The 15,624-nt window shown below is 38.3% G+C and overlaps 1 protein-coding gene across 1 annotated transcript in view; it reads right to left on the reverse strand.

The window, feature by feature from the left end:
- Window positions 1-15,624, reverse strand: part of LOC112977549 (ephrin type-A receptor 6-like) — a 217,420-nt gene that overhangs the window by 114,061 nt on the left and 87,735 nt on the right. Inside the window, exons 6-8 of the mRNA XM_026090023.1 lie at window positions 15,351-15,459; window positions 11,001-11,071; window positions 6,841-6,966 (exon numbers count right to left, since the gene is read on the reverse strand). Coding sequence (XP_025945808.1) covers window positions 6,841-6,966; window positions 11,001-11,071; window positions 15,351-15,459 — 306 coding nt within the window. The remainder of the gene's footprint in view (window positions 1-6,840; window positions 6,967-11,000; window positions 11,072-15,350; window positions 15,460-15,624) is intronic.

The raw sequence follows: 15,624 nt of genomic DNA on the forward strand, positions 1-15,624 counted from the left end.
AGAAAACAAAAGGACAAATACACGCTTGAAGAGATATGTGACAAAATATGTCCTGCAAGTCCTTGCATTAGGAGGCGTTCAAGCCTTAAACCAAAGAGTGAGAAGTGCTGGGGTCGCAAAAAGTGTCATGCACAGGACAAAACACAGGATATTACAGCATGTTGGTAAGTGCAGCAAGTTTAATATGAAAAGAGGCTGAAGAACATCTATAGCAATGAACAGATGGGCAAGTTGTGGGAACTGGCAAAGAGGCACCCAGTGTTTTTGTGATATTTGACCAGCTGAACCCATGGGATGTCATGGAATATTTAATACTAATGATAATAAAACTCTACCAAGAGTTTTGAAGTCAAGACTATATAACATTAAATTAAGCAATAGAAAAACTTTGTCATCAGTAGTGGTTGTAATAAAAGGGAATGTAGCAATCAATCTCACCATTTAAACTGCAACTGTTGCTAGAATGTGAACTTCATTAAAACCTATTTATTTGTTGATGCTATTACGAGAAACATAAGAAAAGCACTTACAAATAAGTTCTGTTTTGCCTTTGCTATTATAATATGCTTGCTATTATGAATGCATATTTGATCTAACCACAAACTCCATTTAGGTAGTAAACCATTTCCCCTACTGCCTTTACCGTCCAGTATGAACTAAGGCATCTGCATAAGATATTCAAGAACTAACAATAGAGAATATTAACAGGTATTAGCCTGGATGATCTCTCATTCAAATGAAAGCTCCATACAACAGTAAATTTTTTCTCAGTGGAACTAGATATAAGATATTGATGAATGGGATGGGGGATTTCAAGCCACTCAGGGGAAGCAACCTGACTAGAGATCCTTCTTGAATCTGGATTTATTAGCAGACTGTGTTATTTTAACTCACATATGTGTGTACAGTGGAGTATGTCTATGAGTAAAGTTTGAAAAGTTTGGAAAGCCTGTATTTTACATGCTTTAATCGCACCAAAGCACCAGAAGGAAGGACAGTAATTCAGAGAGTCTGCAGATGTACTGGGACACTAAAAGCATTCCAGAGGAGAAGAAAGGGAGAGCTGAGATCAAAGGTTAAACTAACCAGCTCCATGCAATATAGTGTATGTTTTCAAAAACATCAGCTTAAGAAATGTCCACTAAGAGGAGTTCAAAATTTTTTTCTCAATGTAAAGAAAGCCCTTGAGCTCATCATCCTTTCTCAACTAGTTACTGTTTTGCATTTGTTATTATAATCCTCCTAATAATATGAACTCACAATAGGAATGTTTATTAAAATGTATAGACAAGACAATTTTTATTTTGGCTATGATGCCTTTGACTCTTGCAGGCCAAGTGTCATCTTCATTACTACTAAACGTCATTTTCCAGTCTGCCATCACTGCTTGAAGATCTTGCTACTTTTTCAATTTGACCATTGGTTGCCACCTTCTCTGAATCTGTTTTAATATCTGATGGAAAAATCTCATCATGTGGAACAGTCAGTCTGTAAGCAACGATTTTAGATATTCTTTTTTTTTTAATGTCACATGGTTAATATTGCCCTTAGGTTACTACTACTCGGCACCAAAGGACCAGACCAAATTGTCTGTACAACATGGCTAATCAATGATTCCAGAGAAATCTCAATGTCTTGTGCAGCATGCAGATGTGCCCCTACAACAGAGGGTAAGTAGGTAAATACAGTCACGGGCTCTTAGATTTTGCACTTCTAAGCAGAGAGAGACTGAAACATAGGACAAAAATATTGAAATATATAATAAAGTGTACATTTCCAACTCTCACATCATACAAGATTCTAATTACCAAATACTTAAACAGATAACATGGGCACAGGGATGGGCAAGCTGAGAAAAGAAGCTGAGTAGAAAACTTGCCTTGAGTCTCATGATCATCTGAACTGCAACTAGTGAACCGTGAAGAACTTTTGGACACATGTTTTTCCTACTGAAAAATGAAATTTGAAACTGCTTGCAGAAAAGATCAGTTTCAAAAAATTTCTTGACTAAAAATGCTAGAAAAAAATTCAAATATTTGAAATATTTGACTGACATTTTCAAAATGAAAACTTTCAGTTCTTGAATGGAAGCAATTTTTGGTTTGAAAATTTATGTTAGTTACAGAAAGTCAAAATGAAAATCAATCAAAAGAAAATGTTCAAACAAAAACCTATTAATTCACTTTTTAAAATGTTTTAATGTGTCATTTTGTAAAAGATTTTAATTTTTTGTTTTGCTTAGGTGAAAATTATAAACATCTTCTAAAAGCAATTTTCTTGCGATGAGAAATCTATTTTACACCCAGATGCAATATTTAGTACAGAATCAGAGAGAAGGCATAAAGGAAGCTTCAGGACTGCTGTAAACTATAATGATATATGTCCCCTAGCAGCTATCTAAGAACTGTATGAGAATTTGTACTTTCCTGCCTCAGGTGCAGTACTTAACCTGTATATTGCTGGCATGGAAGTGGGTTTAAACTTCATTGCAAACAGTTTCCAAGTTCTACTAGGCAAATATCTTAGAAAATAATAGATTACCCAAGCAATTTTACAAGATTAAAATTATAAAAATAAGACATGTCAGAGCAAGCAAAAATTAACTCCCATACATACAGGAAAAGGGATGGTGAAGCTGAGTAAGGAATTTCTGTAATGAAGTAAGTTAAGAATAAGGACACAATTTCCATTTGAACAAAAATCAATAAGCTTAATCCTTTTCTGTTGTATTCAACTCCTTTAAAATCAGCAGTCATACCAATGCTGAATCTAGTTCAATATGCTTTATAATCTAAGACATCAATATCTATAGTATATCTGAAAAAAGGAAGAAATAAAAGTAATCAAATAGCATGTCTTCTGCAGAAGTCAGAGCTCTAAGGTCTCAAACTAGTAATTCCAATGGTGCACAGTGGCAAGTACATATTGCTTAGCTTAAGTAATCAAACTCTAAAGTACTCTAGCTATATGGACTGCAGAGTGAAACACAGTTTTCTTACTTTCAGTTCAGTATTTCCTCCTCTTTGCTTGTTAACAGACCAGATTTTACTTTTGTTATATTATTTGCATGACATTATCTGGTTCAGAAAACACTTCTGAGCAACACTGGAGACGTTTCCACTGCTATGAACCTAGTAATATATCATTAAATAAGAGCTCTCAACTGAAAAATACCTGAATTCTCTCAAGTGATTAAGATATATTAAACAAAGGTAAAAAGAAGGATCACAGGGCATTATGCCTTCTGATAGTAATTCTCCCCAAAATACTTGCTAGCATGAGTTCTGTGGTGGCTCACCATGGACAAATTAGACTCATTCTTCTTTTCCTCTGACCCCCTTCTACAAGAAATAACTACATGATTTTTGTTTGTTGTAGTGTGAATTATTTTTCTTTTTTTCTTGATGGTGTTAAAATTAGAGAAAGTAAAAAAGGTATAAATTTAGCTTTTGTATGCTGGTATTTACTTATTAAGTAACAAAATATTATTGTTAAAGAATGCCAGGAATGAACAGATCAAAGATGGCCAGTGATATATGGAACATACTAATTATTGCTACTGGAATAAAGTTACAGTCAGGTGAAGCCAAAACATCTTACCAGCTGGCGTTTGCCTTGCAGGCAGTACTATAAGCACCTTTAAGATATTTACAAAACTCAAGTCATTCTTAAAAATGTCTTATTGATATAGAGAAATATAATTATCTATACTGTGTAAACTGAAGACAGGTAGAGTGTGAATGTCTTTCTCAATGACAAATGAAACTTTCGAGAAGGAATCAGAGCTCAGGATTCTCTTGCTATATTCATCAAAATTACTGACACTTAGTTCTCTGATTTCCCCTTTCTCTTGGGGCTAAGAAAAGATCAGTGCTCCCCAACCACCGACAGTGTGTGGATAACAACACAGAGGATGTAATGCCTCACAGGGAACTTCAGACTGTACTCTCCCTGTCAGCCTATTTTTTGTTTTAATTTGCTATAGCTGTGAGAAATGCTGGTGAGCCTTCTGCATGACATGTTGGTTACAAACCATGGATTCAGATCCACTGGATTAGGTAATCTCCTGAGGCCCTCTCTAGCCTCATTTTCTCTAACTCCTCAGTAAACAAGACCCAGGCAAAACAGAGAGCAAACAATCTCAGTACTTGGTAAATAATGAATTGCCATCTGTCCCAGAGTGTCAGAACACTCTGGGAAAAGAAATGGTTTTACAAGACTCTGATCTTTACAGGTATTTCACTTTTGTTGCATTAGCCGCAAAGGTGTTCCTTCTGTCGCCATTGAGCTGCCCACCATTAGGAGCTCTAGTGAACTCTGGCAGCAGTCATGAGCCCTTTCAGCGGCATGTTGTGAGAACGTCATCCCTACGAGAGCTTTCCAAAAGTGAATGCACGGGAACACTTGCACAGCACTTCCATGACTAGCAAAACCTGACAATTAACCCACAGCGAAGAAAAGGGGTTAACACTGAAAATGCACAAAATAGGCATGCCTACATTGGACATTAGCAAAGGGTAAGAAAGATCCCTGCAAATACAAGGGGCATGTTACCTTCCTTGAAAAGAAAGGTCAATATACACACATGAACCTCTGAAACTTATTTTTGAAGAGCTGTGAAATGGCCTATCTACCAAAGGGTTGTTCTCAATGAAAGGTAAACATCCCTTATAAGTCAATATGGCCTAAATCAGTTGTTCAGACAGAATTCCCCTATGACCCCACCATACACTGGAAAATGAGAAACAGGGATGTAAGAGGAGATCCTGAAACAAATTTTCCCATTCCTCCTGCTCCTCAACTCCACGCCATCTTTCTCATTGTCCTTGATGCACACCTTCTCCTGACTGGAGCATTCTGGTCCTCTATCCCCTCACCGCCAGTGACTCTTCACCTCACAGCTCTCTGCTTCCATGCTACAGGAAAACCTGTCCAAGCCAGTCTCTCCTTTTCCCCCTTGCATTCCTTCTATTTTCTATTTTTGGCTCAGTCTTCCATATTCTGATCTCATCTCCCCCTAAGAAATTAATCCACACTTTGACAGATTTGTAGTCAAATTTCTTCCTGTCCTCCTGCCCCATCCCAATACTGTGAAGGCTGGATTTGAACTGACTATGGCTGTGTTGAAGTCTGAGTCAACAGCTCCTGCATCTCTTTAAAAAGTTCTCCTTTTACTTGTAAATAAGCAAGCCAGAATATTTTTCAACTATTTTGTATATGTTCAGTGCAAGCTAGACAGAGTAACTTTTTTTTTAAACAGTTGCAAAGGCTGCTTTCCCCTCAGTGACATGGAATATGTGATGCTAACTATGGCAAATACTGAATGACACAGTGTTTTGAGTACATTTGGGACACAGCAAAACAATTGATAAAGCCTTAAAAAAGGTTTGGGATAAAGAACTTCAGAGGATCTGCATCTCAAGAACTCCTCATTTAAATACACCCACACTTGGAACACTAGCCTAATGCGATACCTCTTGAACACCACAGAATTCCAGGGCAAGGCAAGTATGCATATGGATTTTAATGCACTTAGAAGAGACAGACTGTAAATAAAATCTAAACATAGCATGGCTCCTGTTTCCTTATGACAGAGAAAAATACCAACCCAGTTTTCCAATAATATTTGTTTTTCTTTTCCTTTTACCTGCCAGTCATGCTATTCACCTGGTCTATAACTATTTGTTCTCCAGTGTACCTTTTAACTGGATCAGGTTATCTTCCTTGTTTTCTTTATGTTTTTTTTGGAATGTCTTGATTGGGAAAGACAGACTGATATCAATAGATTTTTCTATCAATCTTTTCAACAGGCCAACAGAACTCCCCCTTCCTCTTTTTTGTCGTGTAATTAAAGCTCAGAATTCAGAAGTTTTGTAGAAGCCATAAACCTTCTGAAATCCTCTTTCATGAGTACTCTTCATTCCCAGAATTAGTGTCATTTTCTTTTCAGTGGTATGTATATTGTCAGATATGAATCTTTTGAGGGCAGGAGGAGTGAAGTTCCACTTGGAGTAGTTGCTGTCTTCCCTCCACTGAAGACAAAAGAGGAAACAGAGCACTGGCCTCTCCAAACTAAAAGAGGACCTATTAACCCATGACTCACCGTTATGTATTAAAGTTTATTACTGTGACTCACATGAACTTCTCTGTGAGAAAATCCTGTGGCTTTATCAAACAAATCTTTAGTGAAAAGGGATCAGCCAGTGAACTCACCAAACAGTAAATTCAAATCAAATAAAAATTACTCTGTTTTCACATAGTGCTTAATTATGGTCTAAAACTCAGGATCACATGACACTGGAGGGCAGAACTACTGGCAGGTTCAAGAAAAGGATTAGAAAAATTCTTGGAGGATAGTTCCATTACATACTTTCAGGAAGCCCAAAACCACTGACTACTAAACTTCAAGAGGACTTATGAATAAGGTTAGATTACATATGCTTACTTTCTTAAATTTTTTTCTAAGTACCCTGTCAGAGACTGAGTTAGAAAAGCCCAATATGGTAGTCAGACCATACTGACGTGTAAATTTGGTCATGAGTTTCTCATTTCTTTAGGAATCCTGTCTGTACCAAACCTTACTGAAATAACTGAGATGTATGGAAGAGTGGGCACCTAGAGATCTTTTGGTAGTAGCAGGACAGGGAAATTGGCTACTGTTGTAACTTTAGATCAGAAGCTGAAAGACACTTCAGAGTGAACTGGTCTATCAGAGAAATACACCTGCATTTTGTACTACACTTGACCACTTGCAGTATGACAGTGACTTGAGAAAAGCAGTCCTACTATGCCTATACAGTTATGACACAATCGTATTTTTTCAAGTGACTGTGCTTTTACCTGCCCCAATAACTCTCTCAATACGAATTCTTGAAGGATCTATCTCCTTTGCAAATTCATGGACAGCAAGAGATGGGTCTTCATATGTGTCTGGATCAATATATGTTTTGATTCCTGGGAAACGTACTGAAAAAAAGGGAGAATACTAGGAATCAAGAATTCTTTGACATTCAGATTTTATAACAATATGCATTTTTTGTTGTTGTTTGGCTAGACAATTGAGAAGATTGGTAATAACATATTAAATCTTTCACTTTTAAAGTGCCAGAACCCAAGAAAAAATGATAATTACTAATGATACTAATTTCACAGAAACTAACTGTAGAAGCCACATGAGTTGGCTCCATTTGCTAGTAGCATCAGAGCCTTCAAGGATTGACTAAGCCAGACTTAAACATTTTCTCTTACCCTTCAAGTGGCTTTTTTAGGAGAGGCTTGTGAGACCTTAAAGAGCTAGGTCTTACATCTGCATAGATAGAGGGTAAACCTCTGCCAGTCTCACACAATTTACCAACATCAAGCCATCAAGCCATTAATTAGTTCAAAATTAAAGGTGCTTTTTAGTCCTCCTTTTAATTCTCAATGTCATTTTTGTAAATCAAGGTCTCATTATGTCAACCTTGCTTTGTCAAACAAGCATCAGAGTAATAACCAGTGAGATTTATAAAAACTTGGTGGATAAGGGCTCTACTCAATATGTGAAAGTGTGAAAGAACTAACTCTATTGTGAATGAGATGATCAAGACCAATATTATCATTTCTGATTGACATGCAGACAAATACCGAATCCTTTAACATGTCATAGTTCTGTCAATACACTTAAGATCGCTGAGTGCATTGCTATTAAGGAAACAATGACAATGGCAAATAAGCCAGTTTATTTATTCATGGCTATTTTTGGCAAATCCAATCTATTTTATTCCTCAGAAGTAAGAAATTGCTGTAAAATGAATGACCTACAGTAATTATCTTTGCTCAGACCTTGGCTCCTCTCTTGGTACACACATGCCATGTCTATAAGATCAAAAGCATTCAAAAGTACTGCCTGAAACTCTGAGAAATGTCCTGCTGGATCCTGCTCAAATCTCCTGAGATGTTCTGGATGACTGAAAGCATGGATACTTCTTCAGGGTTGCTGCAATAGCTACTGCATGCAATTGCACATTAAATATCCTTTCAGCTTGCAATGATAACTGATAACCAGTTTTAGTGTAAAAAATGGAGAAAAGATGGGTATTAGGTTCTCTGAATGCTATGTATACCTCTGTCTGGTAACCGTCATTTTTGCTAGATASACAGGTGCAAAGAGTTAATCCTGTCCTACAGGAACAAAAATTCAAGGGGCTTCAGAAAACTCAGTATTTGGTTTTCAAGTGTATTCAAGTGCTTTCTTCGGTATTCAAGTGATAAGACAGTGTCAAACTCTGTTGCTGTTTTGTCTCTGTCCCAGCTAGACACAAGCATCTCTGGAGCTACAGCATTTCAGGCAGGACAATAAAGAGGATGACAAAGTTCTTGGGAACTTCTTAGAAAAGAGAACTACAATAACAGGCCTACCTAAGTTTTGAGGGAAGGGCTATTTTTAGGTAAGACAAAGTATATTCAAGTTTTTGTTACTGTGAACCTTTCCTTTGCAATTACTATTTAGTGTTTTATTCTGAAAAGGGTGGTTGGTGTCTCTACACTTAGCACAGGTCCTGAAGGAATGCATCAAGTACCACTGGCAAACAGGAAGACTGGAAAGTGCAGCAAGTCACAAAGTAAAATATGAGTTCTGAGCTGTCCACTTGAAAGGGTGCCCACAGAGACACTGAGTGAGGCTCAGAGATACAGGGAAAGGCAGGTCCTAAACAGGGACAGTGATAACTGCCAAAGCAGTTTATGTTCCCTTTACTGCTCCTTGGACAATTTAGACAATCTGTCCTTTACTGTGAAAACAGTGCTTGCTAATTTACTCCCTTCATTTACAGGCCGATGGCTGAATATTCCTTTTGCCAAACAGGTCCAATTTTTGAGAGCCTTTTCCCTGAAGATAGGTCCTGGAGGACTGTGCTGCTTTGTTCTCTCCTGATCAGCTTACACAACCAGAGAGCCAGGTGCAAGACAAGAACAAAAATATCCAAATCCATTTACAAGGCTTTGATAACTTCTGTCTGCTTCTTTGGAGATGGCTGCAGCAGTAGTGGGTTGGTGCCAGATTGCTTTGGCAGGCTCCAACAAGCCATCATTTCCTGGCATGSCTAATGTCCCTCATGGTCTTGAGTGCAGCATGTCCAAGAACTTATGTTGTTTCTCTTGGACTATCTGGATGGGAAATTTAAAGGCTACTGCCATGTGGTAATTAAGTTCTGGAAAACTTTCAATTCATCAACAGAGGTTGATGTAGATAATGCATTGACTTCTCAGGGTAAGAGGAGGGTATTGCAGCTGGGTACAGAAAACCTCTTTTTAGAGAATTAAGTACCTCTCAACCTTCTTCCTCTTATCACTTAGTAGCTGAGTCTAAAGCGACTCATTTGATGATAAGCCTAAATACATTTTTTAGGTTAAGAAGACTTAGTTCAGAACATATGAATGTGGTTTGGCTTCATCAAGGAGTGTGTAATACCTCTTTGGACCAATGCTGATTGAGTACACATAACATATAGAAATGGAGAGCACACCAGAGACCATGGGATGTCATATTATCAACAAGGTCATCGACCCCTTTCTCACTCCCTTCATAGTTTATTTCCCGAAATCTGTCTCTGATGAACAGGACATGGTTCTCCTCTGTGCACGGCAGAATAGGAGAGAAAGCACCAACAGGACTAAGCTGGGGGGCAGGCACAGGCATTGCTAACCAGTGCTGGTTTTGCAGCAGAGCTCTTTTTTGAACAGCTTCAGCCTCTCTAGGAGATGTCACCGTTATACTGATCCCAGCAGGGACTGCCCAGCCCAAAGTATTGTTTCAGGCTGAGATGTGGGTACCAACTCTATAGGCTCACTAGCAGTAGTCAGTAGGCAGACAAAGATTGCTACTAGCATGGAGGAGGTACTGAGTGCTCAGGGTCAGGGAAGGAGTATCACTGGCAATACAGTTTTAGCTGTTAGGGTAAGTCATGGTAATTCCTCTTTATCCTTGGTTCTGTGGAATGCATGCATGTCAGCTGTGCCCCCTCAAGTCTGATGCTGAGATAACTGCAAGAGAATGAGAAGCCTCTGAGAAGAAGCATTGTGTCAGCATGACATAGGGTCATTTTTTACCCTGGCCTGAAAGAGACTGAGACTTTTCTCAAATTCAGTCATGGTCTCAGAGGCATATATCAGACTCGCCAGCAGAAAGGGTTTTGTCTTCTTTCCTGTCTTACTGTGTTTGGAAACAAATGACTAACATATCTTCCTAGGAAGTATCCTTTCTGAGGAAATGTGCCCTTTCCCATGACAGAAACAGCCACTTGGCTGGATATGCTGGTGTCACGTGAAACAAAGATTTTACTTCTGATGACTTAGCTTCTGTCTTGAACATAATATTTCCATATGGGACAGGGAAGTTATCAAAATGGAGTAAAAATTAGTAAAATATAATACCCTTTGTATTAGCCAAGAGTAAATGAACACTTAGTTAGCCACTCTAACATAAAGGTGTGATGCTCATAATTAAAATAAAGTAACTAAACTAAACTAAATAAAATAATATACTGCACAGGAGAGATTGTCAGGGTTTTCTCTCACACTACTGCTCAGCAAGAAGGAACAGGAGGGCAGGCAGCCCACTCTACTTTTTATGTCTTGGTTGGCTGGAAGTATAGATCCCAAAAGACATTGATAGCCATTGAGAACTGGATACAAACAAGGCATGTGGTTACCAAGGGTGGAATTTTGTGGCAAATCATTCAGCAGAGTCCAGAGCAGTTGTGAATTCACGGAAATATACCTCAAAAACTGATGAATATTATGAATGCTTAATATCACAGAAACTTATTCAGTAGAGTGAATTCAGTGAAATTGTTCAAAAGGATATACAAATAAAAATAAACAGTCTTGATGATACAGGCAATAAGGATCTATTCAAATGTCCAGATTACAGAATCAGGGGCAAAAGAGGTACAGAAAACAATGAATATTCTTCATTTAAAATGTGATACAGATTTTATATAACTAAGTTTTGAACTACTTACAGTGTCCATTTTGCAGATGAGCCCTTCTTTTCTCTTCAGACTTCATTTTGGCCTTTATGTACCACTGGCATCTTTTAAGAAAAGCAAGTGAAGTTTTAATTAAAACGATTGTAATTCATAAATTAAGTGTATATGAAAGCCAAAATCTGTCTGTTCTGAATCTAAAGAGATTTAGTTATGAAACTTTGAGGGAAACATGCACTATGAACAATGACAAAAAGATCAGATACAAATAAAAATAAATCAAGATTGGATGATTAGTAGCAAAATTAACTACTATTACAGTTCAGGTTCATAGTTCAAGCAGTAAAGATGCTTCATTTCCAAGTTTGACTCCTCTAAAGAATTCTGATACTTTAACAATAAACTATTATTTCCCCCGTCTTTGTGTTTGCACACATTGGTTTATGCCAGTGAAATCTTATTCTATTACCTTTCATATCCAGTGGGTCAAAAAAGCTCACATTTTCTTCATAAGATAATAGTTTCTATGACTTCAGCATGTTTCATAAAGAAAATATTTTTTCATATCAGGACCAATTATTTTTTCTGAGTAGCTCTGTTCAGTCTGTGCCTTCATTAATGTATTATTTCTTTTAAGATAGTAACTATCATATAGAATAAACAATATGCAGCTGCTATGTCAATATGGTGATTTAGCATATGCCGCTATGATTGCTATCAAATTGCAAATCCTTTGCAAATTGCACAGAACTCTGTTAATGTTCATTAATATTTAGTGACCTTACCTGGCAATGCAAAGGGTATGTTGGAGAAAACTGACACATGACAAGATTTGAGGCTCCCTGTGATGAAATATCCCCTAACCTGAATGCTGCCTAGCTGCAGGGCCTTTAATGCTTATCTAGAKAGTTGCATAATGGAAATGACTATTCAGTTCAAGAAAAAAGAAGACTTTGCTCTTGGTCTTAAAGCTCCTTCTCACCCACAGAGCAGCCTAAGAAGGAAGATTTACAGGGACACTTTTTGGGAGCTTGAAGAGACTGAAACAAGGCTAAGGACTCTTGCAGCAGTGACCCTAACAGAAGTTACAGGTGTCCTGGAGAACAGGAGTGTGCATGGACATATGCTTTTGTGTGTAGATATTCAGTTCCAAGATGAGCTAGACAAAGTGATCAGCCTTTGTGTGTTCATTGTCAGTGTTATAAAATGAAAAAATCTATAATTATGGCTATTATAGCCATTAAAATAATAATAATGGAGATATGACAAATATGTGAATACATCCACCTCATTTCAATGGTTCATTTAAACTACTGAAACAGACTAGGATCACTCAAAAATTCATTCACTGCTGTAGAGCAGATGATGAACACCTGAAGGGTGGTAACTTTGCAAACTATCACAATTGGTTGTTATTTGCAGGGCACTTGTTTTTGTGGTTATGCACCCTTATGGAGGGAAACAGTAAACTCTGGATTCTCAGCTTCTCTGGTAAACTTGAGAGTGTACAACTGTTGCTGGGACCGCTAAGTGTGCCAGTGCCACTCTGAGGACCTGGACAACTGGTCTGTAGGGTCCTAACTACCATGAAAAACATTGAACACAAGCTCTTCCACTTAAAGAGCTTTCCCAGAGGAACCCAGCCAAGGAAACAAAGCCTTAACCCTGTACAGTTCTCTCAAGTACATATGTAGCCCCAAAGTTTGACTACAGAAGCCCACTGAGTAATCGATAGCAGTGGAGTCTTTCAGTTCCAGCTTCCCATTTCCTGTTATTATTAGCTGCTGAACAATCAGACAGGAATAATTTCTCTAATGATAAGAATAAGTCACACTGAGCTTTAATACTGGATTTCCTGAAATTTAGCCAAGACCCCCATCTCCCCACACATTCTGTGCCTCAAAGTCAGTGTCGCTTTCATTTTTCTATCTGCAATTGACAGCCGTGCTTCCTGCTTGCTCCTGGTGGGTAATCACACAGGGAAGTACAGAGGCAGGTGCTCATTTCACCCAGCCTCTCCAGTATGAATAGACTCATCAGCAGCCTTGTGACTCAACAGCTCATCAAATTGCTAATTCTAAACAGTGAAGCAGAGCACATCTGTAGGGTACCAATCCCATTTTCACGCTGAAATTTGCCTCCAATCCTATAGTAAATTGAGTATTTATTCAAATTCTCTTGCTCTGTCTTCTGCAGAATGCACTCATCACTGCATTTAAGCAACACTTTAGAATGAATTCCTATCTTACGTAATTGAAATAGTCTCATTCACTATGATGTTAGAAAGCCAAGCGAAAAGAACTTTGGCTATCCTTATCATTAGCAAACAGGAGGAATAAAAGCAGAAAGAACTCAGGAATGTTCATTTCTACATTTTTTTTCACTACTGAATTTATTGAGTGCTTTCCAAGGGAAGCATTCCCGTGATGTTTCAGGAATTCCACTTGAGGATTCTACACAATCATTTCTCCAAGAGTTTATCTTTGTCTGAGTAGCTCCTCCTTCCCCTGAAAGAATCTAATGTTTGTCAGTTTGTAGTCACAGGTAGTCGTAGGTCACAATATATTCCAATGTTAACTACTTCCACTAACTTCAATGGAGTGTCAGAACAACTGGTTCTGTTACTGAGCAGAGACCATATTAATTCACATAATGGCAGCTACTGTAGTGCTGGGATACTGCARATAAAACCTCCAACCTACACTGGTAGGACTTCACTCTTCTTCAGTTAGAGGTAATGCTGTAACAACAAAACAGTGACTTAAAACAAATCTGAAAGTGCGGCACTGTCTATTGCTATCAGTCCAGTCTGTAATGATCATTATCACATTCAGTGGAGTACTGTCTTTTCCCTAAATGAAATACAGATTCTAAAGAAGGCAAGGAATAGTGCAGAACTCCATTCAAACTCTGGATCTTTTCTGTCCCAAAGCCAGGCAAGAAGGAAACTCTGTGAAGAATCTTCCTCACACAGAGGCTCTTACACCAGTGTTTTTTTGTCTGAAGGAGGGAGAGGGGAGATGTGAAGAGTAGGGAAAGGGTAGACAGGGGCCAGAGCATGCCCACAAACCTGCCTACAGAGCTTACTGCAGGAGCTAGTAGCCCAACTCCCTCTGCATGGAGGCCCCATATCTCTACAGGATATCGGTCTTTTTTAAGGCCTTCTTGACCCATGGCAGCAACGTGGTGCCACTAATGTCTCACAGAGAAGATGGGAACATATTGCCTTTGTCCTTGTAAATTCTGCTTTGCTTCCTCGTGGAAGCAGAAGAACTCTTGAAGCCACATGGAAAACACCCTGAGGCTCAGTGGAAAAGAAAACAAAGTACCATGAAAGCAGTCATGTATGTGAGAATTTGAGCTCTGGCGAGGACTGATATTCTGATCTCTCTCTGCATTTTTTAGCAAGTCCACTAAGAATTGGTGAGTTCCTTCAAAGTTTCAGTGTGTAATTGAGCATGGCATCTGGCCCCTCAAATCAAAATACTTTCTCATCCAATTAACATAATGTCATTATTTGATCCTGATCAACATATCAAATGAAGGAAGGTGGACAATTAGCACTGTACTAAAAGGAGGGAAACAACTGCAGGTATAAGAATCAGGGAAGTCATAAAAAATACTCATTGTCCAGACCAGTGAATTCCCCTACCAGTGCAACAGTATTGCTCTAATGCAGATATAATTGGGATATGTCCAATCCAATTTAACCCCCCCCCCCCAGTCAAATAGAACCTTCAGGAGGCTATTTTGCAGTCTCAAATGATATTACAGGCAGTAGAATCATCCTAGTATTTGAGAGCAAAGTTTTCCCTAGCTTAATTTCATTACGTTATTTCTACATTTTCTCTTAACAGATGCAGAAATGCATATATATAAAATATATACATAGTTGTATATTATTTTTCCCTACAAATTTAATGTAGCAAAATAATTAAAAATTGGCCACTTAATTGCCCTTTAACAAGCTATACTGCAAACCTCAAGGCGTCAAAAATCCTAAGGTTAAGCCCTCCAAAGCTGTGGAATTGACAGACAGTTATGAGATTTTAATGTCAGAGCCTTGAGGGTGCAGGTGGATTTTATTATTAAATTCTTGCTCTGCAGGAAAGAGGGCAAAAAAGTTATTTCAAAAACAGCAAAGTTATTTTCTGATTTCACATAATCATGTATCTCTCAAAACTTGGGTTCAAGAAAAACAGCACACCACAAGACTCACAATAGAACTGTGAATGTGAGTGGTGCTGAACAAAGACGACATTAACCCCACTATGCCTAACCTGTCTTTTAGCAGTAAAAACGTGGTTTACTGACTGAACTATTATGACTTCTCCCTTTTGCATGACTCTAATCCTGAGTAAATGAGAATGGTGTAGCATTAATTACCTCCCGGTGATTAGGAAGAACAAAGTGAGGATGACCAGGAGAGTGAATCCACCGACAGCAGCAGTGGCAATTACGAGAATCTGCCCCTGCTCCGCAGCCATATCGGAAGCTGAAACAGAAGCACAAAGAAAAGAGGTTAAAACTCCAGCACCTGGGGTTCATGCAGAATGGATAACAGTGTTTCACTGGTCAAACATTGCAATTACCCTGAAACCTATAATGGTTTCCTTGGTGCTTAGCAAGGGCACGGGAGGGAATCTGTCTGTGAAGTGAA

This window comes from Apteryx rowi, unplaced genomic scaffold (assembly GCF_003343035.1).
Source record: "Apteryx rowi isolate R43461 unplaced genomic scaffold, aptRow1 scaffold_844, whole genome shotgun sequence".
Classification (NCBI taxonomy): Eukaryota; Metazoa; Chordata; class Aves; order Apterygiformes; family Apterygidae; genus Apteryx; species Apteryx rowi.